This window comes from Leucoraja erinacea, chromosome 35 (genome assembly GCF_028641065.1).
Source record: "Leucoraja erinacea ecotype New England chromosome 35, Leri_hhj_1, whole genome shotgun sequence".
Classification (NCBI taxonomy): domain Eukaryota; kingdom Metazoa; phylum Chordata; class Chondrichthyes; order Rajiformes; family Rajidae; genus Leucoraja; species Leucoraja erinaceus.
In genome coordinates this window covers 15,042,820-15,069,694 of record NC_073411.1, presented here as the reverse complement: position 1 = coordinate 15,069,694, position 26,875 = coordinate 15,042,820, and the positions used below count along the sequence as shown (strand labels likewise).

General features: G+C 45.9%; 1 protein-coding gene across 1 annotated transcript in view; it reads right to left on the bottom strand.

Moving 5' to 3' along the window:
* The window catches only part of LOC129713420 (paired box protein Pax-8-like), a 41,637-nt gene extending 15,044 nt beyond the window's left edge, over positions 1 to 26,593 (bottom strand). Inside the window, exons 1-5 of the mRNA XM_055662463.1 lie at positions 26,254 to 26,593; positions 25,787 to 25,974; positions 4,591 to 4,756; positions 3,558 to 3,755; positions 2,240 to 2,325 (exon numbers count right to left, since the gene is read on the bottom strand). Of these exons, the coding sequence (XP_055518438.1) occupies positions 2,240 to 2,325; positions 3,558 to 3,755; positions 4,591 to 4,756; positions 25,787 to 25,826 (490 nt within the window). The 5' untranslated portion in view covers positions 25,827 to 25,974; positions 26,254 to 26,593. The remainder of the gene's footprint in view (positions 1 to 2,239; positions 2,326 to 3,557; positions 3,756 to 4,590; positions 4,757 to 25,786; positions 25,975 to 26,253) is intronic.
* Between the last annotated feature and the right edge of the window lie 282 nt (positions 26,594 to 26,875).

The window sequence follows — 26,875 nt, the reverse complement described above, 5'->3', positions numbered from 1 at the left end:
TTCAAGTTTGGTTCAGTAAGATGCCAGCAGTTTGCTTCATGTTTGTTGAGTGTATTGGTAAACCTGCATAACTTTATGCATTGAAGATAGACACAAAATGCTGGAGTAACTCAGTGGGCCAGGCAAGGCAGCATCTCTGGGGAGAAGGAATGGGTGACGTTTCGGGTCGAGACCCTTCTTCAGATCTTCTACCTGCCACCTCTATCCAGAGTAATTCACTGTAGATAATGTATCTATCATGTCCCAGGATGTGGAATGAAACTAGAACACCATGTGTAAACCCATGTGGTCATATGAAGAACATATAATCACACACGGAGTAATGGAAGTCAGGATTGATGTTGGGTTATTGGAGTTGCTGGGGACATAGAGAACTAAGAATAATGGCAGGAAGCAGAGGCAAATTGGACAAGTATATATTGACATTTTAAACTGATGCCTGAATTATTTCAAAGGAAAGCAGAAACTAAACTCAATATTGAGACATTTTAATATTTTTACCTTCGAGCTGATTGCAAAAGAGGCTGAGAAACCACAACCCTATTAAAAGTGACCATTTTTCAGCCAATGAAATTAATTTGGATATTCTTTTCTCTTGCAATGATATACGGGTTGTTTTAATGAAGGAAATACATGGCCTGATGTGTTTACATCAACAGTGTTTGTTCACAGGTCACTCCAGATCCGGCTCTTTCTGGCATTCACTCAATATTATGATCCATCACCCAAAAGCACTCACTACCATTGCTGGGAGGTTTCAGCTTGCAAACCCATGATATAAATCTTATCTTTATGTAAATTCATTCTGCTACTGGAAACCAACAAATGAAATATTATCACCAACTAATCCAAAAATCTCCTCCAACTTTGGGGCCAGTATACATCTACAACGTTGATTTCCACATTAAAACAAAATGCAGGAACAGGTTGAAAATGTACCTGGGCAAAGTGCTTCAGAAAGGCGAGAATGAAGGGGAGTTTTAGTGAAAGATTGATTGAAAGATAGAAGGCTTTTAATGGAGGGGGCTAAAGTGACATCGCATGGAGGGGTTTGGAAAGGAGTTTCACAATAAAACTCTGATTGATGAAAGTTCTGGTTTTAAAAAGGAGGGAAGTGAAGCTGGAAATAGACACAACACGCTGGAGTAACTCAGCGGGACAGGCAGCATCTCTGGAGAGAATGAATGGGTGACGTTTCGGGTGGAGAATCAGCTTCAACCTGGGACTGTTTGGGTGGTTGATCTGGGGTGTAGTGGAGTGCAGGGACCGGACGAGTAATAGTTGCACATGCTGGTAGAAAGATTTGTAAATTAGCATTTTGTACATTGGCAAATGGAGGTCATCAGCGGTTGGCAGGACATCACTAATATAGAAACATAGATAGAAACATAGAAAATAGGTGCAGGAGGAGGCCATTCAGCCCTTCAAGCCAGCACCGCCATTCATTGTGATCATGGCTGATCGGCCCCAATCAATAACCCGTGCCTGCCTTCTCCCCACATCCCTTGATTCCACTAGCCCCTAGAGCTCTATCTAACTCTCTCTTAAATCCATCCAGTGACCTCTGTGGCAGGGAATTCCACAAATGGTCAAGCAGGCTGTGTATAGGGTGGCTATACAGAGGTTAGGGAAGTTGGAATAGGTGCAGAGCAAGGGTTCCCAACCAAGGGTGAGAGGAACATTTGTGACATGGAGACTTGACATAGCAACAGCAAGGTAACAAGTTTCAGTGCCTCAGAGTTGTTACCTAAATATCGGTACAGCTGCGAATGTGAAGCCATGTGGTCTTGGTGACAACTAGACTATGTTGGAGCTCAGGGTAAGATCCAACATCACCTGCGTCAATCTGACAGAGTAGCTGGAACGGAGCATATAGTCAATAGATCTGAAGTCAGGTCTCAACCTGAAACGTCACCCAAACCTTCTCTCCAGAGATGTTGCCTGTCCTGCTGAGTTACTCCAGCTTGTTGTGTCTATCTTCACTATACATAAACCCTTAGATACATCTTAGATGGCCTCATCTTTGTGAATCTTACACAATTTAAATATCGTGGGCCTTGTACATATAACATATATAACATGTTATATAACACAATTTAAATATCGTGACATAATTACAGCAATATTGAGATTTTTGTTTCCATATGAATGTAATGGTACAAATGAACTGAACTATGAACACAATATCATGGGGGAAACCACATTTCAGACCATATTCGGACATGTCTCTGTTACTCACCCAAAGTGTGGCCTGGACTCAGTCTCGTCCCAGAATGGTCTTCAAGAGGTAGATGAAATGGCTGTTGAACTTTGGTTCTTATAATTCTGACGACAAAGTGGAAAAGTTTAATAGTTCTCTCATCACTCCTTTTCATAGAGTCATAGAGTGATACAGCGTGGAAACAGGCCCTTCAGCCCAACTTGCCAACACTGGCCAACGTGTCCCAGCTACACTAGTCCCACCTGCCTGCGTTTGGTCCATATCCCTCCAAACCTGTCCGATCCGTGTACCTGTCTAACATTGTTCTCTCTTCTCATTAAGCTGTTTTTCCTTACTCTATTGCTGGTTAATTTTGTTCTTAAGATAAATGTTCATGTGTCTCCCCATTCATCACCACTGGCAGCAAAAAGGACTTGTTGTTGAGGTGAAATATTTACCCCCACATAGTCTACAGACGGCACTAACATTCGCCAGGCCAAAGTCACACTCTTAATCCAATTGGAAACCAGTCAAAATGTTTCCAATTTGAAGGCTGTCGTATGATTTTATTTTCAATTAAATTTGTCAGAATAAATCTTTCTAGTGCCATCATTTTCCAGTTCACTTCTTCCCAGTACTGACAGACTCTTGTGGTGTAAAGTCCATGGGCACCTTGTCTGGTGGCAAATGTCAGCAAAGTCCAATTCAGTTTTTAACAGGATGAATAATAAGCCAGAACATTTAGAATGTTTTAATGCATTGAGGACTTCATTTTGTGTCCATCATTAACAGTGTTTGATTTGGGATTGCATTGTAGTGTAGAGTTTTACACTGCTCCCTTGAATGATTGATTGATATTAACTCAAAGTCTCCTTGAACGGAAAATATTATGTTCCATAGTTCTGATGTCCTTCAGGTGTCAAAGCGCAACCTTTATTAGGAAACAGAGACATGCACTGGTGCAACAGCTTGCAACACGTACCTGTTAAACAGAGACATGCACTGGTGCAACAGCTTGCAACACGTACCTGTTAAACAGAGACATGCACTGGTGCAACAGCTTGCAACACGTACCTGTTTATGGAGCTGACGCTGGGCACAGTATCATTATTACACACTCCTTCTGCCAGCAGCCTGTCTCTGATCTCCCACGCAAACATTGTCGGGTTCTGCCGCTTGTACTCAGCTATCTTCTCCACCACTGTTGGCGTGGCAACCTTTGGCTTTGAGCCCCCGATGACTCCTGGCATGATGCTGCCCGTTTCATAGTACCTGTGACAGGTTCCAGAAGACAAAGGAGAGAGAGTTGTGAAATCACCCAGAGACATGCACTGGTGCAACAGCTTGCAACACGTACCTGTTTATGGAGCTGACGCTGGGCACAGTATCATTATTACACACTCCTTCTGCCAGCAGCCTGTCTCTGATCTCCCACGCAAACATTGTCGGGTTCTGCCGCTTGTACTCAGCTATCTTCTCCACCACTGTTGGCGTGGCAACCTTTGGCTTTGAGCCCCCGATGACTCCTGGCATGATGCTGCCCGTTTCATAGTACCTGTGACACGTTCCAGAAGACAAAGGAGAGAGAGTTGTGAAATCACCCAGAGAGTTTTGAGTCTGAGGTTTTCACCCAGTGTCTGTGGAATTCTCTGCCACAGAAGCTCGAGGGGCCGAATGGCCTACTCCTGCACCTGTTTTCTATGTTTCTATGTTAAAATGTTAGTTTGTGCATGGATCTAGTGTTGATAGTTTCCCTCTCCCCTGACTCTCAATCTGAAGAAGGGTCTCGACCTGAAACATCACCCATTCCTTCTCTCCAGAGATGCTGCCCGTCCCACTGAGTCACTCCAGCTTTTTGTGTCTATCGATGAGACTGTAATCCCTGGTTCTGGACTCTACAGTCATTGTGACCATCCTGCCTGTATCTAATTTGCATATTCCTGTGTTTCTGTCATATTATCTCTCATTCTTCTACACTCCATCTACCCAATCCAATCTCCCCACATACATCAGTCCTGCCATCCCAGGACCTCCCACCAAGGCCTTGTACAGCAGCAACAAGCCACCGCAGTTCCTGTACATAAATCCCCTTACACTGATGGACAATTTAGTGTTTGCTGTCCCAACTACTTGCTACTCGTGAATGCTTGCTTTCAGAAACCGCTGTTCCAGGAAAAGCAGTTCAGCAGGTCAGGCAACATCAGGAGATGGAAAATCAGTTAATATTTCATCAGATGGACCTACTTGGAACTAAGTCTCTTGCTCTCTCTACTGCTGCTACCTGATCTGCTGAGTATTCCCAGCATTGCCTGTTGTCATTTCAGATTTCCGGCATCGCCATTAGTCTGCGAGTTTGCCATTTCACCGAAGGCCAGCGTTTTGTCTCCTACCTGCCAAGGATTTTGCTGACACACCCGTGACTGACCCTGAGCTGGCGTGAGATGTCACAAGGCCGCACCCCTTGGTGTGCAAGGTCGACAATCCTCTGCCTCACCACATCGGGAAGCGGTCTCCCATTCACAAACATGCCTCCGAGTTGATTGATTCCACCGTGTCCTAAAAACAAGAGCAGAGTCCATTAAAACCTAACTTAATTGTATTTCTCTAGATTTGTCAAAAGGGCAGTGTTACTTTATTTTTTGTGATGCTGGTTTGAAGCAAATATTGGAGTTTTTCTACATTAAAAGCAACTTCTTGGCATCAGCCCCAACTATTTTCTATTTGTTTTTCAATTATTTTCTCCCTTTGTAGTTTTCTTATTGTGAAATGTATTTCTCCGTTATGAAAGTGGAATGAATTGTGGATTGCGTTTCCTCTCGCGTACTTGATACTGGCCAGGATTTCAGTTTCAGTGCAGTTTAGTTTATTGTCACGTGTACCGAGGCACAGTGAAAACCCTTTGTTGCGTGCTAACCAGTCAGCGGAAAGACAATACATGATTATAATCGAGCCGTTTACAGTGTACAGATACATGATAAAGAAATAACATTTAGTGCAAGGTAAAGCCAGTAAAGTCCGATCAAAGTAGGGATTTGTGTTAATGTTGATGACTACACTCAACTGTTAGATCTGTCATGGAACTGGTCAGGCAGGTGGGTTGGCAAGTGGGTCCACTCAAACAGCCAAGCACAAGATTGCAACTAACACTGTACCCAAGCTTCGTGAAGTCTTGCAGATATGAGGATGCCTGCCTCTTCGGGACTAACGTTTTTCCTTCTATTATTTATTATGTAAAAGAATATGTGTGTTATGATTGTGTTTATAATTTGTTTGGTTGTTTTGTGGTTTGTCTTTTGCACAAAAGTCCGCGAGCATTGCCACTTTCATTTCACTGCACATCTCGTATGTGTATGTGACAAATAAACTTGACTTGACTTGACTTGACTCTTCCTGTCTGTAATCCAAGATCCTCCTTGGTACTGGCATATACAGGATATACCAGTACACTTGTCTGTTGCAAGGGTGTTATGGGTGGGGAGTTTAAGTGTCTCTCACCAACAGTGCCTTGTTAGCACTCTAACTAAAGTTGGTAGAATACTCATGCACATTACTACATATTGTGGGTCTGTGATAAATAATGAACTATTATGAATATTTATTTTGAATGATGTGAAGGATAAGTTGATTTGATTTTTGGCCCAACCAACCAACCTGTGTCAGATTGATGTATCTACGGCAACAATGTGGATCTTGTGAGAGACAATGTCACTGTCTTCTCATGGAGGAAATCCTCAATTGCGTTTTATGGCCCTACAATTGTTCTAAATTGGATGGACTTGAAACAGATCTGCAACATTAAACTAGGCATCCGTGACATGCTGTGAACCATAAGATGATGTTCACTACCTGCATCTAAACATGAAACAAAACAGACAATGCTTAAAACACTTAATTTTAAGCATATTCTGTTTTATGTTAATACTCTCCGTTAAGTATTCTGTTTCCTGAAATGCTGACTCTGTTTGTGTTCCCTTGGCTGTAGCCTGACCTGCTTTGAATTATCGAGCATTTTATCATTCATTTCAGATTTCTATAATTTGAAGTTTAGTTTTATTTTTATCCCTAAAATTGAAATTCTCTCACAACCAGTGGTTCAGATCAAAGCTCTTGCAGTCGTGCCGTCTATAATTGATGGCGGTGAGCTACCAGGTCGAGCCAGACTGTGACTCAATCCTCGATGATGGTGAGACCCAGAATGGGACTGCCAAAGGCCAGGGTTCCAGCTACCTCCTGTCATCCCTGCCATCACAGAAGTCATTCGTTGATTACTTTGATTCATTCCATGGGAACAGACAAGTCGATGCCTCTAGCCAACCTGTCCCAGTACAGTTACAACAACAACATGACTGCGTGGGTTTTCTCCGGGTGCTCTGGTTCCCTCCCACACTACGAATATGTACAAGTTTCTAGGTTAATTGCATCTGTAAATTTTAAATTGTCTCTAGTGTTTTGGATAGTGTATGGGGTGATCAGCGCGGACTAGATGGGCCGAAGGGCTTGTTTCCACATTGTATCCCTAAAGTCTAAAGTCTACCCTCAATCATCAAATGATACAAGTTGTCATCAATGTTGTTGTTGAGCATCATCTTTGATGCCCAGTATTTCTCTAGTCCTCACCACTGCCTTGGTCGAACCATAGACCAAAGAGGTGAATTCACAAGGCATTCACAATGTCAATAGACATCAAGGGGAAAGTACTCCAATGTTTTGAGGCAAACCTCACACAAAGGAAGATTTTGTGGTGTTGAAGGCCAAACACCCCAACTCCAGGACCCAGCAGGGTTCTCCAGGGTAGCACCCAAGACCCCAACAACTGCAAATGCTTCATCAATGATCATCTGGCATCATACGGTCAGAGATGAGGATGTTCACTGATGTTTGCACAATCTTTAAAACCATTTGCAGCTCCTCAGGCAGTAAAGCAGACAACATTTGGCACTAAAATAAACACAAAATCACAGCAACACTTCCTGTCCCACTTCCACCACCTAATTCATGACCTTTTATACTTGTGGACAATTTTCATCAGGCTAGAAAACCCCCCGACCTACTTGATGCCACAAGTACCTACGACTAACATCACGGCCAGCTGTGACTAACCTACAACATCCTACAGTCTCGTGACAACTATGCTGTGAGTACGAGTCGAGGGCAAACTCGGCAATTAGGTCATGAAAGTGGGACAGGCCCTTCAGCAGATCTGGTATCATGCGGTCACATTGAAAGGCCGTCGGTGATGATTCCCGAGCACGGAGAATGAGGTGCAGTTTCTCAAGCTTTGTGGGGCTTTGTTGGAAAAGTGTATCAGGCCAAACAGAGTGGGACAGGGTGTAAAACTGCAGTGACTAGAATGTTAGAGTGACCTGTGTGAATTAACTGGCGATGCTCTGCGAATCTACATGTTGCATCCCTCAGGACTAACTGAAGGTGGCCAACCTTTCCAGTCTGTGTCTGAACTGGCCAGTTCTGCTGTAGAGTCGTAGATACCTGGATAACTTTGGTGTCCATCCAACTGTAGACATGCCTCCTCTCCCAGCTCACTCTTTGCAACTTATAACTCACTTGTTCCTTACTTTTCGAGTTCAGATTAAGGTTCACTGACCTGTTTCTCCCTTCATTGATGCTGTCTGATCTATTATGTATTCCGGGCATTTTGTTTTGTTTCAGATGTCCAGCAGTTGTAGGTTTTTGCTTCAATTAGTAGACCACAGTCAAGCATCAAGTAATATTGTGGCCACATCCAACCAGACACCTTATCTTGCCATTCAGTGGCACTGCCAGCATTGAGATTACCACTGTCAATGTAGTGAAGGTTACTATTACACAGAAGCTCTCCGGCACCTGCTGCTTTAGCGACATTGTTATAACCATATTGTCAGCTCAACAAAGAACGATAAATTGATCAAAGACATGTTTTGGGAAATTGAATTCCAGGTCACATAGTAAATCATATGCCTGTTGTGACACAAACCTTTTGAGATTTTATTTGAGAGGTAAACAAACTAACAGAAACAATAACAATATTCTAGGAGTTGGCAGACAACACAGGGCACGGCACAATGCATGACAACACGTCTCTCTACCACATTTTATTTGTTTATCAATATGGATCTACAAGCTCCTGTTTGCCATTCCTCCAATTACCCCCTTCTCCTTAAAGTGCGATCTTGTTGCTGGATGACATTCCCACTGTGATGGTCACTGTGCCTGAGTCAAGTTATTCCCCTGTGGACATGGACAAGGAGCGTTGGTTTATTCCTGGTCCAACTTCCACCATTGTGCCTGCCTTCTCATCGTGAAACAGCAAACAGGGACAGGAGGCTGAGCTGACTTCCTCCCCATCTCTGACTCAGCAGGGTCATTATGATGTTTAATCTCAGCCTCGACTGTGATCAACTGCCTCAGCAGCAGCTTGAGATGGAAATAAAGATCTTCCAACCGATTGTATGAGCACTAAAGCAGGCAGTTGATTCACCAGGTGATTCACCAGGTGATTCACAAATGGAGCATCATTTTCTCCTTGAAAGCCCACTGTGTTTTATTTAATTTCCCTACACCACGCGAAACCTCCAGTTAATTTAAAGGCAAAGATGGCAAAGAAACAGAAGCGTCACCCGTTCCTTCTATCCAGAGTTGCTGCCCGACCCACTGAGTTACTCCAGCACTCAGTCTATAAACAGTGAGTCAAGTAGATGACCCTTGCATTACTGCATCATTCGACAGGATCATGCTGGAACTTTTACTTTGCCACTAATTCCCGCACAAGCCCTTGATTCCGGATAGATCTAAGAATTAATTGATCTCTGCCCACTGTACACAGAGCCACCACAATCCTACAGCAGATAAATACTAATATTTCTCAGGCCTGTTTGGCCACCCCATTCGTTTGATACTGTGACTACTAATGCTAACTGATTCTTCGCGACACAATTGACTCCAGTTGTATCCTGACATCCAGAACCGGAGGTTTGGATCGAACCCGGGTCTCTGTTGCTGAGGCAGCAGCCACTGTGCCACCCTCTATGTACGGGTATCCAGTTAAGGGTAACAAATGGCCTGTATCAATCTCTCAGTCTCTGTAGGTATTATATATATATTTTAATGAGAGCTCCACTCATTCTTGTAAAGTCTAGAATGTATACGCCCAGTTAGGTTCATCTCTCCATGCCCAGCAATCCCCTTATCTCAGGAATCTATCGGGAAGTGAGAGGGAATATCAAGAGAACTGATGTTTGCTCCAATTTGCCACAAAAAGGGCTAAGTAGCAAGTCTGAACATTCCAAAATGTCGTGAGTTTACAACATGCTCTCGAAGACAAACAGGGAGTCGAGGATGACAGGAATAAAGACCAATAATAGACTCCAACCAAGAAAGCAGCCCTGTCTAATGCTGCAATGATCAGCTCTGGGTGGTCTGATACTTCGAGTTTATTTACTAAAGCTACAATCACAAGTGTTTTTAGTATGAATAACTGCTGTACAATTTGTCAATCTGAATCTCATCATTACTTAAAATAGTGAACGCACCTTCACCTCCCAAAAATCCAAAGATCTTTAAAGCTAATGAAGTCTGATAATGTCAGAAATACAGGAGCCAATTTGTAAACGGCAAGGTTCCACACAAGCATTTTGGTAATGGCTAGACAATACATTTTGATGATATTATTTGAGAGAATATACATATAATCCAGGATAATTACTTTCCAAATGATCATTTACATCCACCCTAGAGTCATGGCACAATAACAGATTGACCAATGTTGGGTTAGGGCTAGTATTGGGCTAGTCTAACTCAGGCCACTTCCTAAACATTTATCTGTCCAAATAACTTTTAAAATTAGAATGCAAGAGGCCTCCAATAACATCTGATGAATCCCCAACAATGTGGCTGGCAGTTGTTCAGTTCTGCACGATATTGTCAATATGATTTTTGCGTTCAGTTTCCTGTGTTCTGACTTGACCCCATGTCTAATTCACTCACAGATCAATGACCATAGTAGCTTCACACTGTGTACAGAGTTACATTTGTGCTGGATAATAATAAAATGACCAACATGGTTAGCTCCACCAACTAGTTTTGCTTCCTATTTTTCCAGTTAATACTTTATCCATCAAGTATGTATTTAATGAATGCCAACACTGAAACATTTCCATCGCCTAGTTAGATCACTCCTGCTTTCCAAATTCACCTGTCATTGCATTGAAATGGTCTTTCACACGCAGCCTCTGATTTGTGGCAGATAGATATACAACGTCTGGGTCTGTATTTCAATAATAACGTGTGTTGTCAAACGGACAAACACAGTTTAAAGAGTTTGTATTTGAGACTCAGTTGAGTAATCTAAGCATCGTGGTATAAAATCCTCAGCTCCCATTCCAGCCTCGTGCTGCAACTAGATCTCAGTAGACAAGAGCAAAAGATGCTGCTTACAACCTCTGAGTTATTTCATGTGGGAATAAGATCGGGTTCAGCTGTCAGAATAATTGGATGGTCTGCCATTAACCTCTGTGCCCTCCTGTGTTAAAAGTGACCTGATGGGGTGAGGCATCAGAAGGGCTTTGGAGACCTCATCCCACCAATTGTTAATGCCTAAAGAGAGGATTGGTATATAAATCTCAATCAAATCCCTATTAATAATTGAAAAAGTAAACATTACAAATTAGCAGCATGCCAAAAGCTACCAGCCTGTGTTTGTGTGCCATGCACCTCATTCCAAAGTATTCATTGTTCCCCGATTTCAATTTCAGCATAAGGTCATGAGCATGAGCCAGCCCCCAGCTGCCTACAGCTGTAGTATTACCTTGCTTCAGGTCAGAAGGTTAGACAGAATTCCTCCACAATCAATGAATGGCCAACCTTCTGATTGCCTCTTGACAGTGAGAAAGTTCCCTTGAGATGCTGGTGGGTGTTTCATCTCTCAGCCCCATTCAGTGCAGAACCTGACCACTCAATAATCCAACACTCAGTGCAATTGAGTGGCAGGAGGCTACTGTCTGAGTGACATGCTGGGGAGAGTTTGGCAAAGTCCCACAAAGAACATTGCTGTGGCACCCACAATCAGCTGGTGATATGGGCCAGTACTTTGGAGAAGACATTTCGGTAATGATTGTAGCAATGGCTAAAATCCACATGTCCCATAACCAAGTCATTTCCCGATGCAGCTTCCTGCACCCAAGTTCCTAACTAGGAAGGTAGACAAAAATGCTGGAGAAACTCAGCGGGTGCAGAAGCATCTATGGAGCGAAGGAGATAGGCAACGTTTCGGGCCAAAACCCTTCTTCAGACTAACTGAATTAATTAACTAACTAACTAACTAACTAACTAATTCCTTACTAGGAACACAGTCTGATATCTAAACATTTCTCCAGAGGTAGTGAATTTTAAGAAAGATCAGAATGATTTACATAAAGTCAATCATTTTCAAGAAATCCCAAAGCATAAATAAAACTGTAATGTGTTACTTAAGAGATTTTATGTAACAAATCGCTAAAGTAGACTGAGGCTGAGTGATTCCTAATATCGTATTTTCCAACATTTCCATACAATTAACTGAAGTTTGCACGTCACACCTGTACATTTAGTGCTGCTCGTTGCCATACTTCAGTGTAAAATCGGTGACTGACATGGTACAATTAGAAATAGTGTACAGGATGACTAGTTCAGAACTGGAGAGAGTCTCTCTGGAAATCAGGTTCAATTTCCCGAGATTGGAGCTAAGGTAGACGTTGGAAATAGAGAGTTTTCCCGTGTATCCAATTCAGTGCTTTCTACATTATTCCCCAGTACTTGACATTTCTCAGCAGCTCCATAAAGCAACTAAACCCATCAGTGAAATTATAACTCGAGTATTATTACATTTGAATCATTAATGAATGAAGAATAGAGTATACATCTGTAAATCAATGCTTTTGGTTTATAAACTAAATATATTTTATGCATTCCACAGATACATGGGTTTTCATGTTGTGATATGTTCTTCCATTCTCCCTTTACTCTTCCTGTCCCTCTCTTGAAGTCCTCAAACCTTCCTCTGTCCTCTGGCCATCTCTCCTTCTCTCTCTTCCCCCTTCCTTCATATTGTCCCTCTCCCCTCCCCCCCATCACCCAAACCCCCCTCCCAAACTACACTCTATTTCTTGGTTCCCTGGTCCACAGCAGATTACAAGAGCAACAATACGTAGAGACTTTGACGGTTCGGGTCAGTTTACTGATCCAGCAGCTAATGGTGGATGGGCTTGGTACACCGCCCTGGTGATGACCTGGAGCTTGGAGGATTAACCTCAGCCAATCACGCCATCTTCCCTTGTGCACGGTTTGACTTCAACCGTCAAAGTGTTTTCTCTTTGGCTTCTATTAGCTTCAGTTTTACTGGAATAACTTTATGCCACACGGTTTATTAAACGCTGCTTCGATGTCAGGAACAAATACTTTGCTCCTCACTTCTAGATTTTGGACCAATGAATGAACCAAGACTGGACACGGTCTGGAGCCAAGTAGTCCTGGCAAAACCCAAGACCGCTCAGAGTCCAGTCAATGGATCAATGAGGCAGCTGAATAGCAATGCCATCCATCACTTTAATGATGATTCAGGGTAGACCAACCACAAGGTAATTTTGCTGAGTCCTTGTTTTGTTGGGCAGTACATACCTGGCAACTGTCCATGTCACCACATGGATGCTAGTGATGTAAATGGACTTGGACTGCTTGTCTTGAGATGCAATAAGTTCTGGAGTTCAAGTCTTGAACATCGCAACCAGAATATTATTAGGTCCAATCGCCTTTGTTCTCAGTCATTTTCAGTTGAGGTCTGGTTGCTGAACTGGTGATGAGAGTTGAAAGCTGACATGAAGAGGTTGAGAATGCACCAGCTTTGTCTTTTGCCGTTCCAGTGTGGACATCTGGTATTGTGGAGGATGGGAATGTTCTTAAAGCCTCCTCTTCCCAAGACTTGTTTAGTTGTCTATCATTCACGATGGGATGTACTTGGACTTCAGAACTCCAATGTAATTTGTTGATTTTGGGATAGATTAGCTCTATCAGTTGCACATCAGCAAAGATCATCTATTCAACCATGATTGGCCATCTGGCTTGATAATAGTGGTGGACAGAGAGAAATATTGCAGCAGTGATTCCACGTACAATTATTGTAAACCGAGCTCTGCCAAACCCGTATCTGTGACACCTCTTACATTCCCAGTATGTGGGAATCTTTCTGATAGTGCAGTCAATTTCTGAATTGTTCTGAAGTATTCTGAATATAAAAGTTGTGGTACGCAGTGTACCAGCTACTCTAGATAGTTCACAACAAGATTGATGTATAGTTGATGCATGAGGTGTTACATGTGTAGTTGCACCATTTTGTCCACACAAAGGGCACAGTATAAAATTAAAGGGGGTTGGGGTCATCTAGAATCTTTGAGACTAAGTTGGTTTAAATAATAATTGAAAGTCATTGTCATTTTCCTAAAAATTGCTGTTGCCATGAACCTTGTCTTTGACATCATTCAGAACACTCGCCAGCATGCTAAACACAATATGACCTGGAGCTTGGAGGATTAACCTCAGCCAATCACGCCATCTTCCCTTGTACACGGTTTGACTTCAACCGTCGAAGTGTTTTCTCTTTGGCTTCTATTAGCTTCAGTTTTACTGGAATAACTTTATGCCACGGTTTATTAAACGCTGCTTCGATGTCAGGAACAAACACTTTGCTCCTCACTTCTAGATTTTGGACCAATGAATGAACCAAGACTGGACACGGTCTGGAGCCAAGTAGTCCTGGCAAAACCCAAGACCGCTCAGAGTCCAGTCAATGGATCAATGAGGCAGCTGAATAGCAACGCCATCCATCACTTTAATGATGATTCAGGGTAGACCAACCACAAGGTAATTTTGCTGAGTCCTTGTTTTGTTGGGCAGTACATACCTGGCAACTGTCCATGTCACCACATGGATGCTAGTGATGTAAATGCACTTGAACTGTTTGTCTTGAGATGCAATAAGTTCTGGAGTTCAAGTCTTGAACATCGCAACCAGAATATTATTAGGTCCAATCGCCTTTGTTCTCAGTCATTTTCAGTTGAGGTCTGGTTGCTGAATTGGTGATGAGAGATGAAAGCTGACATGAAGAGGTTGAGAATGCACCAGCTTTGTCTTTTGCCGTTCCAGTGTAGACATCTGGTATTGTGGAGGATGGGAATGTTCTTAAAGCCTCCTCTTCCCATGACTTGTTTAGTTGTCTATCATTCACGATGGGATGTACTTGGACTTCAGAACTCCAATGTAATTTGTTGATTGTGGGATAGATTAGCTCTATCAGTTGCACATCAGCAAAGATCATCTATTCAACCATGATTGGCCATCTGGCTTGATAATAGTGGTGGACAGAGAGAAATATTGTAGCAGTGATTCCACGTACAATCATTGTAAACCGAGCTCTGCCAAACCCGTATCTGTGACACCTCTTACATTCCCAGTACGTGGGAATCTTTCTGATAGTGCAGTCAATTTCTGAATTGTTCTGAAGTATTCTGAATATAAAAGTTGTGGTACGCAGTGTACCAGCTCCTCTAGATAGTTCACAACAAGATTGATGTATAGTTGATGCATGAGGTGTTACATGTGTAGTTGCACCATTTTGTCCACACAAAGGGCACAGTATAAAATTAAAGGGGGTTGGGTCATCTAGAATCTTTGAGACTAAGTTGGTTTAAATAATAATTGAAAGTCATTGTCATTTCCCTAAAAATTGCGTTTGCCATGAACCTTGTCTTTGGCATAATTCAGAACACTGGCCAGCATGCTAAACACAATCTGTTTCTCAGTCCAGTCCCATGCGTAGATATTGTTGGTGTCATCTTCTCAGGCAACCTGCATCTTTTCGACAAATCAACTTAATCAAAGTTTGCAGAAGCTACAAACTCCACAATTACAAGTAGCAAAGAATAATGGAAGGGGTCAAATGCATGGAGGCTGATGGTGAACTGGGTATTGACAGGGGGCTAAATAACTCAAAATGTTTCTACACTATCTGCCCAAGTATTGATCATCTGGGTAGCAGTATATATATAAAAAAACACGTGTAGAAAACTATTGGAAGTGGGGAAAATATGATGCATGTTGACAAATTGTAATAGAGTAATGGATAAAAAACTGTATAAAAAGGAAAATAAGACGTCAAACTATAAATAGAACGACCTCTAGTAACTTTGGTCAGATTGTAAATACCCTAAAACCAACAAACCTACATGTTTCACAACAATATGTAGACAAAAAAATGGTGGAGTAACTCAGCGGGACAGGCAGCATCTCTGGAGAGAAGGAATGGGTGACGGTTCGGGTCCGAATATAGAGATTTGATGCTGCCTGTCCTGCTGAGTTACTCCAGCATTCTGTGTCTATCTTCCATAAACTCAGCAGTCATAGGGAACTGAAAGATACAAGGAGGAGTAATTTGAAGGAACGGGTTTCAATGGGACCGCTGCAATTGCCTTGTTCGTTTCTCGGCTTGAGAGGAGAGAGCGGCGATCGGCTCAGGGGGCAGGTAGCGAATGAGCCGTGGAATTTACTGTTGAGCACTTGTCCGGGACTTGATCGAACTTGCCCCAAAGCGTTCAAAAATTAATCCCATGTCCAAATGGTCATTTGATAATAAACTGAAGGTTTAGATCCGTGGAAACTGTGTCCAGAAATCTCGGAGGAGAAGGTGAAGCGGGAATTAAATAATGTCACGTTAGAGGCGTTGATCCATCTAGGTGTGCTGCTTGCCCGGTGGCCGCGGCGGGGACCAAGGGCCATGACATGGTCAGATTATAGATCCAGTGTCAGATATCTCTCACCTGTAACTGGTCAGCTTCACCACGGATAAAATATTCGTTTGCCAGAGTATTTTTACAAAACCCAGAATACAAAATGATGAATCCGACTTGAAATGCTGCTGCCTTATATTTGTTATCTCACTCTCGTTGCCAAAATAAATTAAAGATATTCGCGTGGTGCTGTTGAGGGGAGATTTCAGGCCGCGGTTAGAGTGGAGCAAGTGAAAATGTGCAGGGAATAACTGCAGATGTGGGTTTAAATCGAAGATAAACACAAAATGCTGGAGTAACTCAGCGGGACAGGCAGCGTCTGTGGAGAGAAGGAATGGGTGACGTTTCGGGTTTAATTCCAGCCGTGACAATGAAACAGAAACAGGGGTCGCAGCAGCGACTTTGCCCCTACTGAACATGGACAAGTACAGCACGGGATTAGGCCCTTCGGCCCGCAACGTCTGTGTCCAACATGATGTCCCCTCCTCGCACATGGCCCACTGTGGGATAGCAGGAATAATCACATTACCCATAGAGTTATTCGTTAGATTCAGCTCTTAGGGCGAAAGGAATCAGGGGATATGGAGAGAAGGCAGGAACAGGGTACTGATAGTGGATGATCAGCCATGATCACATTGAATGGCGGTGCTGGCTCGAAGGGTCGAATGGCCTACTCCTGCACCTGTTGTCTATTGTCTGTTGTCTATCGAGTACTGGAGTAGACTGGATGGGCCGAATGGCCTCCTCCTGCACCTGTTGTCTATGTTTCTATGAACCTGCGTGATGTAATTGAATGTAAAGTTTACGAAAGTCCCAGAGAGAGGAAGTTCCCGCAACTCCTCGCTAGACTGGAGAGAATTAACGAGAGATTTAGCTGAAGTGTTCAAATTCCTTCAGCGTCTGACATGTATTTCAGGTACAATGGGGGCAGTTTAGCAGAGCCACGAATGTAGGGGCATGTGGCCAAAGAAACGTAGAAAACAGGTGCAGGAGGAGGCCATTCGGCCCTTCGAGCCAGTGCCGCCAAACGCGCCAGGGTGTACAGGGCAAAGCGGCTGGCTACTCGTGGGGTGGCGGCAGTAGGTAATCATTCGTTTCAAGAATTGGGAGGAAGGGGCGATGAGAACTGGTTGCCGGACGGGAGGGGAGGGGGGGGGGGGGGGGAGGGGAGGGGGGGGGGGGGGAGGGGGGGGGAGGGGAGGGGAGGGGGGGGGAGGGGGGGGGGGGGGGAGGGGGAGGGGGGGGGAGGGAGGGGGTGGGGAGGGGAGGGGGGGGGGGGAGGGGAGGGGAGGGGGAGGGGAGGGGGGGGGGGGGGGGGAGGGGAGGGGAGGAGGGGGAGGGGAGGGGAGGGGGGGAGGGGAGGGGGGGGGGGTTGGGGTGATGGATATCTACATCCAATCATGGCCTCGACCACAGCGGGGCAATGGACTCCTTATGGCAACATCTTTACTCATCCAATGCCTGATCACAAGTCTGTCCCTCTCTACTCCCCGTGTCCAGCGCTCTCGTTTCCTGCCCGCCTGTCCCGTCCCTCGCTCCCTGTCCCACCCACTCCATCTCTGTCCGTCTCTGCCCCCCCCCCCCCCCCCTCTGTTTCCCTCACCCCCCCCCCCCCCCCCCCCACCCCCACCATCCGGAGTCTGGTTACTAATGGTTCCCCCTTTGATGGATTCGCCGCTTCACTGCCCCAACGCCGCCGTCTCATTAACCCATCCAGGCTCGGCGCGACACTCATTTCCATTTCAATCGCGCTGCGGAAATTAAACGAAAATAAAGGCCGCGTTGACCTGATACTTGTTCGTGTGTTTTGTCCCGTCACCGGGTTGACAAATCAGGGGCTGGCGGAAGGCCGGGGCCGCGGGGATGAGGCAACAGGAGCGGCGTGGATGAAGCTGGAGGCGGTCGGCAGCGCCGGTCAGTCCTGGGCCCGACCTGCACACCTGTCCACCTGTCCACCGGCACACCTGCCCACTTGCACACCTGCCCCACTTGCACACCTGCCCACCTGTCCACTTGTACACCTGCCCACCGGCCCACCTGCCCACTTGCCCATTTGCCCACTTGCCCACTTGCCCACTTGCCCACCTGTCCACCTGCCCACTTGCACACTTGCCCACTTGCCCACCTGCCCACTTGCCCACTTGCCCACTTGCCCACCTGCCCACTTGCACACTTGCCCACTTGCACACCTTGCACACCTGCCCACCTGCCCACCTGCCCACCTGCCCACTTGCACACTTGCCCACTTGCCCACCTGTCCACCTGCCCACTTGCCCACTTGCCCACCTGCCCACCTGCCCACTTGCACCCTTGCCCACACTTGCCCACTTGCCCACTTGCCCACTTGCCCACCTGCCCACCGGTCCACCCGCCCACCTGCCCACCCGTACACCTGGCCTTTGCATCAATCCCCATCCCCAAATGCCCACCTACACACCTGCCCCTCTACATACACCCATGTACAGGAAGGAACTGCAGGTGCTGGTTTAAACCGTAGATAGACACTAAGTGTTGGAGTAACTCAGCGGGACAGGCAGGATCTCGGGAGAGAAGGATTGGGTCCCTAAAGAAGGGTCTCCACCTGAAACGTCGCCCATTCCTTGTCTCCAGAGATGCTGCCTGACTGACCCGCTGAGTTACTCCAGCACCTTGTGTCCACCTTCCCCTGCCCGCCTCTCCTCACATTCATGTCTGGACCCACAAGGCCGGTGCTGTGGTCACACCTCATCTCATTGCTCCTTGCGGCCCTGACTTTGGACTGAAGCCCCGGGTTCACGTGTGAGCAGCGCGGGAGCAATTCTTCCGTTTACCGGCCGCGAACAGGTGCACGGATCCCGACAGGTGAGTGTGGATGTCCCCACTGTAGATGATCAGAGCACAAGCTGCCAACTGACTTTGTGCTGGGATCCACATCCCAGCCCTCGTGTCCCAAAACTGATTTGTGTTTGACTCTGAACACAATTCCTGAAACCGAGAGAGCGCTTTAAACATCAGCATCGAATTGGGAAGGAAATGGCTTCGGCACTAATGTTAACCGCACCTGTCTGTATCAGGTAGCAACTCCTGGAAGTAAGTGCCCGGCATCTTGGGCTTAGATTCCATCCCACAGCCGTGGTGTTTCAAGCCGCCGCCTGCCAGCGAGGCCACATGGACATGGGGGGTGGAGGGTACAGGTGTCAGCGCCAGAGCCACACACAGGGCCACGGACTACACACCACAGTCTCCCCAATCCGCGCTCTCTCCTCACGTCGCCGTTCATCCATTCTACCCCGTGTCTGTTTCACATTGCCATCAAATGTCAGATCCATATTTGTCATTTATCAATGCCATTCCTCTACATTTAGTTCAGCTCAAAACTTAAATGTTTATTTGACTTAACTGTGAACTAACGAGTAAAGCAAGCTGCCAAATTCCTTCTTTCAGCTGAACATCGATTTAACATCCAAGGTACACAAAAATGCTGGAGAAACTCAGCGGGTGCAGCAGCATCTATGGAGCGAAGGGAATAGGTAACGTTTCGGGCCGAACCCCTTCTTCAGACTGCCCATTACCCAGACTATGTAACATCCAATCCCAGCTCACGTCGCAGGAACATTTCCTCCACAAACTAGGGTCAAGAATTAAAGATTTGCCGGGAGTGAATTAATTTATAAATCTGTAGAAAGGTCTCGACCCGAAACGTCACCCATTCCTTCTCTCCACAGATGCTGCCTGATGGTCCCGCTGAGTTACTCCAGCACTTTAACCAGTTCTAAACCAGCACCTGCAGTTCCTTCCTACACAATTACTTTATAAATTGTATTTCATAAATCTTTTGTGACGTGAACGATTTTCAGCAATTAGTCATATTCAGGATTAAATTGTCGTTACAGAGCGGATATTACCGAGTTAATGTTACAATCCCATGTGTCCTTCATGTTAATAAACTGATCAATGTTAATGAACGGTGGCTGATTCCATATCGATTTTCCGGAATAAATCGGAGGGATTAAAAATCCGTGAATAACAAGAGAAGGTGCTGGAGTAACTCAGCGGGACTGAGGATGCATCTGGTGAGTTGTTGTCAAATATACAGCCGGGGATCCCGACTTGGGGAACTAAACTGAAGATTCACCGAATGGAGAAACCCTCACCCTCAACACAGTCTGAAGAAGAGTCTCCACCCCACACGTCTCTTTAGATGTCACGTTTTCACACCTTACCCTTCCTTATCTCTGTGTCTCGCTCTCCCCTCACTCTTCAGTCTGAAGAAGGATCTCGACCCGAAATTCCTGATCTCCACAGATGCTGCCTGACCCGCTGAGTTACTCCGGCATTTCGTGTCAAGTGGAGTTGCCGGGAACCGCTCTGACTCGTTGCTCGTTTCCCTGGAGCTTCTTCAACTTTCAAAGCTACTGTAGAACTGATTCAAACAAGAAAGGCAGAGCCCAGAGAAGATGGGGCTGCACCAAGCGACCACTACCTGGTACATTCACGGGTCACGGCGCTGTCAACATTCTCCCCTTCACCAAGAAGCGACTGGAAACAAACCTCAGATAGACACAAAAAGCTGGAGAAGCTCAGTGGGACAGGCAGCATCTCTGGAGAGAAGGAATAGGCGACGACCCTTCTTCAGATAAACTCCCCCGAGTTCCCACTGCGCCACCAACAGCTCCGGCAACTTGGGGGTGAATTTCCAACCTGTGTTATATCTCAGTCACTCCTAGATGCGCGATTATGTCACGTTGAAACTATCGCGTTCAATCGTAATTAAACGATGAAGTTATTGTATCAATAATGCCACAGTGTTTGACCCACCCTTTTACACACGGGTCGCATCGTTAACCCGAACTTCAAACAGTAAAACTCACAAACTGGAAGGAATGGCAACAAAGTCGATATTCTCGTTATAAACCCAGAATCTGGTTCAATGCAAATAAAATTGGTAAATCAGAACTGGCTGGAGGTTTAGATTTGGTCAAACGTGGGATTATTCATCTATAACGTCGAGCGCGGGGCAGCGACCGGCGACACAGCCCGGGTAGTGAGTGTGTGTGTGTGTGTGTGTGTGTGTGTGTGTGTGTGTGTGTGTGTGTGTGTGTGTGTGTGTGTGTGTGTGTGTGGTGTGTGTGTGTGTGTGTGTGTGTGTGTGTGTGTGTGAGTGAGTGTGTGTGTGTGTGTGTGTGTGTGTGTGTGTGTGTGTGTGTGAATGTGTGAGTGAGTGTGGGTGTGTGTGAGTGAGTGTGTGTGTGTGTGTGTGTGTGTGTGTGGTGTGTGTGTGTGTGTGTGTGTGTGTGTGTGTGTGTGTGTGTGTGTGTGTGTGTGTGTGTGTGAGTGTGTGTGTGTGTGTGTGTGTGTGCGTGTGCGTGGGTGTGTGTGTAGTGAGTGAATGTGAGTGAGTGCACAGACACACACTCACATGAGTGAGTGTGTGTGTGTGTGTGGGTGAGTGTATCTGGGTGTGTGTGAGTGAGTGTGTGGGAGTGTGTTGGTGTCTGCGTGTGCGTGTGCGTGGGTGTGTGTGAGTGAGTGAATGTGTGAGTGAGCATTCATTGCCAACGCTGCAGCCCAGTGCTATTGGCAATGACTTATACACAGACACACACACATACACGCACATTGATACACACTTGCACTCATACACACACTCCCACTCACACTCTCACTCACGCACTCACCCAATCACACTCACTCATGCAGCCTGTGCCAGAGTTAGTCGCGGCCCTCCCTCCCAGTAACACGCAAACGAACCTTCACCCCCTCCCCCACTCTCCCCCTCCCCCCTCCCCCCTCCCCTCCCCCTCCCCCCCTCCGCATCCCAGTCACCTCCACCGCCAGCGGCGCGGCCACGCACATTTTTAATCAAACGCTTTTGTAATTACGAAAATGAACATTAAAATGAACATTAAGTAAAGTGGCGGCTCAGGGATAATTCTAGCTGGTGGAGCCGAGTAAACAGTGTGGACGCGCTGGGGAGACGGGAAGTGTAGATGGAGCACACTAAACATGGGTGCTGTTCATTCCATCGAGTGTCCGGTCCTGTACACACCTGGACTACCTGCTCCGTGTCCGGTCCTGTACACACCTGGACTACCTGCTCCGTGTCCGGTCCTGTACATACCTGGACTACCTGCTCCGTGCCCGCTCCTGTACATACCTGGACTACCTGCTCCGTGTCCGGTCCTGTACATACCTGGACTACCTGCTCCGTGCCCGGTCCTGTACACACCTGGGCTACCTGCTCCGTGCCCGGTCCTGTACATACCTGGGCTACCTGCTCCGTGCCCAGTCCTGTACATACCTGGACTACCTGCTCCGTGTCCGGTCCTGTACACACCTGGACTACCTGCTCCGTCCGCTCCTGTACACACCTGGACTACCTGCTCCGTGTCCGCTCCTGTACATACCTGGACTACCTGCTCCGTGTCCGCTCCTCTACATACCTGGACTACCTGCTCCGTGCCCGGTCCTGTACACACCTGGACTACCTGCTCCGTTTGCCGATCGAGATGTCACATCAGTTACCGCTCCTCAACGAACAAGTTGGAGAAAATATCTCACCCAATAAACTGGAATATCCCTCGTCCATTGACACAAACCCTTCAACATCTGGTCTTGGCCAAGTGGCTAAAACAAGACAGGCCCCTCCAAATATCGCCAAGTGGGAGGTGTGTGGTCACTCTGGGCCCGGGAACAAACACCGCGCTGCCGCCGCTGACAGACAATGACTTGTAGAATTTAGAAATGACATTTGGGAATAAAGTGTAGTGTTGCGTTACTTATGTCTGGAACCCGCCGCCCACAAACCAACATCCCCTCCAACTGAGTCTGATTTGGACCAGAATGTCCTGGTCGCTCCAGGCTGTTGCCTGTCTACAGCAGCCCATATATACAAAATATATACATTTAATTTCAAAAAGGTCGGTTGGCATTTCTGCCAATAATTGTACAAATCTATCCCAAAGTGACTTAGGTTTAAAGACATATTGAAATACAAAATCGTTAATTAAATGTAATGTATTGAATGTAACATCAGACTCAGTCTGGTTTAATATCAGTCATCAATTGTGTGAACGACAGAATTTAATAAATCAGCGGTAATCCGTTTAGAAGGGTTTCGGCCCGAAACGTCACCTATTTCCTTCGCTCCATAGATGCTGCTGCACCCGCTGAGTTTCTCCAGCATTTTTTGTCCGTTGTATTTGCCTATTTTAGACAGTGTATCGGCGCGGACACATCGGAAACATCCCGAATAAAACTGGGTTTATTCATTCGGTTCCTGTCGGTCACCTGTTCCCTGTCCGTGTCTCTATTCCAGCGCCAACTATCCCAGTGTGAATGTGGGTGTGAGGGCCCTTGTTTAAACTGCATGGAGAACTGATCTCCCCCGCGGCTCCGCTGATATTTGCATCATATACAGGTCTCTGAAACAACCCGTGACGGCAGCGAACACAACATATCCTGCAAACCTCACCCGAAACTCGGCTTTCCCTTGCTTGCATGGAACTTTAAATCCGATTTTAAACGGGTGATTGTTCCATCCAATCCTCACTGAAATACAACTATTCCGTGGCGGCCAGACTCACGGTTTAACTTATTACCACATCTGTAGTTCCTTCCTACACATTAACTGCTCTGGAAATTGCAACGGGAATTCTCGGCCATGAAGCTGTTTTATTCGAATTATTTCGTTCCCCTTTCAAATTAAATTCTTCACTATCATTGATAAAAGACGGTTAAATTAGTACAAATGTTTCTAACCCTCGCCCTTGTTGTTTTCCGGTGTATTTGGGATTCCAGGCCAAACATGTATGCGAGGATTTACACGAATTTCATGGCAGGTTTAGAAGCATCGACCCGCCGCCGTCAACCTGCAACTGGTTGCAAATATAATTTACTGACAAATTAGTCACCGATTAAACAGCGGATTAACGGGATTTCGAAACGATCGGAAAAACGAAAAGAACGGATTTCTTGCCGACCCCTTTACAATGGATCGGCCGTTGACGAAACTTTGACAAGTACAATATCAACAAGAAAATGGACCCACAGCAAGCAGTAACCTGGTGATGTTCCCGAGATAAAACCGCTTGTATGTTACTGATTGAGCAACAATGGGGAAAGTAGAATATCAGATTTAATTCAATCACAACCGATTGTATTTCACAGAAACACACACACACACACACACACACACACACATACACACACACACACAGACACACGCACACACACACACACGCACACAGACACACGCACACAGACACACGCACACACACACACACACACACACACACACACACACACACACACACACACACACACACACACATACACACACAGACACACAGACACACACATACACACATCACACACAAAGAAGTGAAGCGGAAATTCAGCACACAACCGACAAACAATTGTTCTGAAGAAGGGTTTCGGCCCGAAACGTTGCCTATTTCCTTCACTCCATAGATGCTGCTGCACCCGCTGAGTTTCTCCAGCATTTTTGTCTACCTTCGATTTTCCAGCATCTGCAGTTCCTTCTTAAACAATTATTTCCCCGTGTGGTTTTTTAAATCTATACTTCAGTTTACAATCTACCAGCAAATTCCACTTCGGTTAAGATTAATGTAAGAATATAATTCACCAGAAGGAACTCAACAGGAAAACTTGGTCGCTAATGCAAACTAAACCAGCTGACCCCAACACGTTACAAGATGAGTATATAGATAATGTCATTGCCGTCACATCCACCTCAGCAGACGCCTGTCTAACGCCATCATTACATTCTAATGCCCGATTCACTTACAGGTGCTTGTAGCAATATGACGGGGAACTTACAACGGAGTGAATGTGACCCTGTACGCGCTCTATATGACAGTGTCAACCTGGCCCTGAGTCCGGTTCATAATTGTCCCAGGCGCATGTTGTTGAGGCCAAATCCACTTGTCCACGATCTAACACAATTACTACGCACATGTCCCGCGGTTTATCACTGAAATAAGGGGAGCCATCTCACATCAGTCTGTGCCTGAGTGTAATGAAACGCATTCTTGCTTCAGCCAATTAGATCAAATAACTATCTGTAATTAAATATTAATAATAATATTACACGCATTTACCTGTAAAATCTGATCATTATAGTCTAATTCACAACATCAAATATATAACAAGGCCAACCTTTGCCGCCCGTACCGGTCTAATATAATTACTAGACGGCCCAATCTCACCCGAGAAACTGACTTTAAAATAATCATATTTCAATCAAGGACTAAATATGTTGTAACTGAATGGGGCAACACGTTTATAGCAGAAAACAAAAAGCTGAATCTGCGCCTGTTTGTGAAACTATGAGCAGTGGGCGCCCATTAAAGTGTTGGACCCCTGAATCAAACTCTCCTCGTGTGTCAGTGACTGTGAGATCTGGTGCTCAGATTCACCCTGTGTTTCTGTAGTACTCTCAGCATAAACACACCTACACAAGTAAACACAATTCTCACTTGCACTGACTGGCTTAATTTTATAAAAAGCAGCCCAGATATTACTCCCTGCGACTAAATAGCGCGGATCTCCAATATATAAATCTCTCATTATTAACTGGTTACTTTATGATAGCACGGAATATTTCCTGAACCTTTAATTTAAATGACTGATTCTTTGCACACACCGAGGGGGATATTCTGTGTGTGTGTGTGCGCTGTTGGATATTCATCTGTTAGCCGCTGGACACGAGGGGGGACGCGACAGGCAGGAGGAGAGCTGGGGATCTGGGCCTTTGGACAACCACACGCACACATACCGTGTTGAAAGGTACCTGAGCGCCCTGCGCTATGGAACATTCCTCGCTACTCTTTCAAGGTGAGGATGTTTGGACGTTGTCCTCCGGGCAGGTTAGACACGGAGAGACGGTGCCTATAAACAGGGTCGGCCAGAATTACAGGCTCCAGTGGTGGCGGGTGTAGAACAAAGTGCAGTTACTCTAAAGATCTGTAGAACACAAAGCAGAGGTATGTAAGAGTGAATCCTCATCCGGCTCGCCGTCTCCTTGCCTCTTCCTGCACTCTCTTCCCGCCGACCCTCCCCTCACACCAGTCCTGCCTCATCAACTAACAATTCTTTCACAATAGATCTCGCTCCTTATGGAGACCGGCCGCTATTGACTATCAAGGCAATGGTACTTTTGCATTATTTTTCTCCTCAAATCGCCTTTAAAGTTAACCAGTCGCATCTCCGTTCTGGTGACTTGCCAACGTTGTAATGATGTACCTGCTGCCAGTGTGAACCCACTCATATCTGTAATCCAGTCAACGCCCAGTCTCTCTGTCGCTCTCTCTGCCAGTAGGAATCAATCGGACCTTTACTCAAAAGCAGTTGTATTCAGCCGGTGCCCGTGTCCAACTTGTGTTTGTGTGGGTTTTATCCACAAGGCGATGGAGAAGGGACGAGCTGCCCGGGCAGCAGCGGCTGCGATTGGTGTTCTCTGGGCTCTGGGTCTATGCAAGGGGGAGTGTATCTCTGCCATGCTCCACTAACCCGGGAGCTTTAAAGACACAGGCTCAGCAAAGCGCAACTTCACCGCTTCTCCGAGGCGGCCCGTTCCGATGTTTGATATTTGAAGTAAAATCAAGAGTGGGTTTACTGTGGGAGGCTTCAGTGGACAGAGTGGACAGAGTGGACAGTGTGGACAGTGTGGACAGTGTGGCCAGTGTGGCCAGTGTGGACAGTGTGGACAGTGGACAGTGTGGACAGTGTGGACAGTGTGGACAGTGTGGACAGTGTGGACAGTGTGGACAGAGTGGACAGTGCGGACAGTGTGGACAGTGGACAGTGGACAGTGTGGACAGAGTGGACAGAGTGGACAGAGTGGCCAGAGTGGCCAGTGTGGACA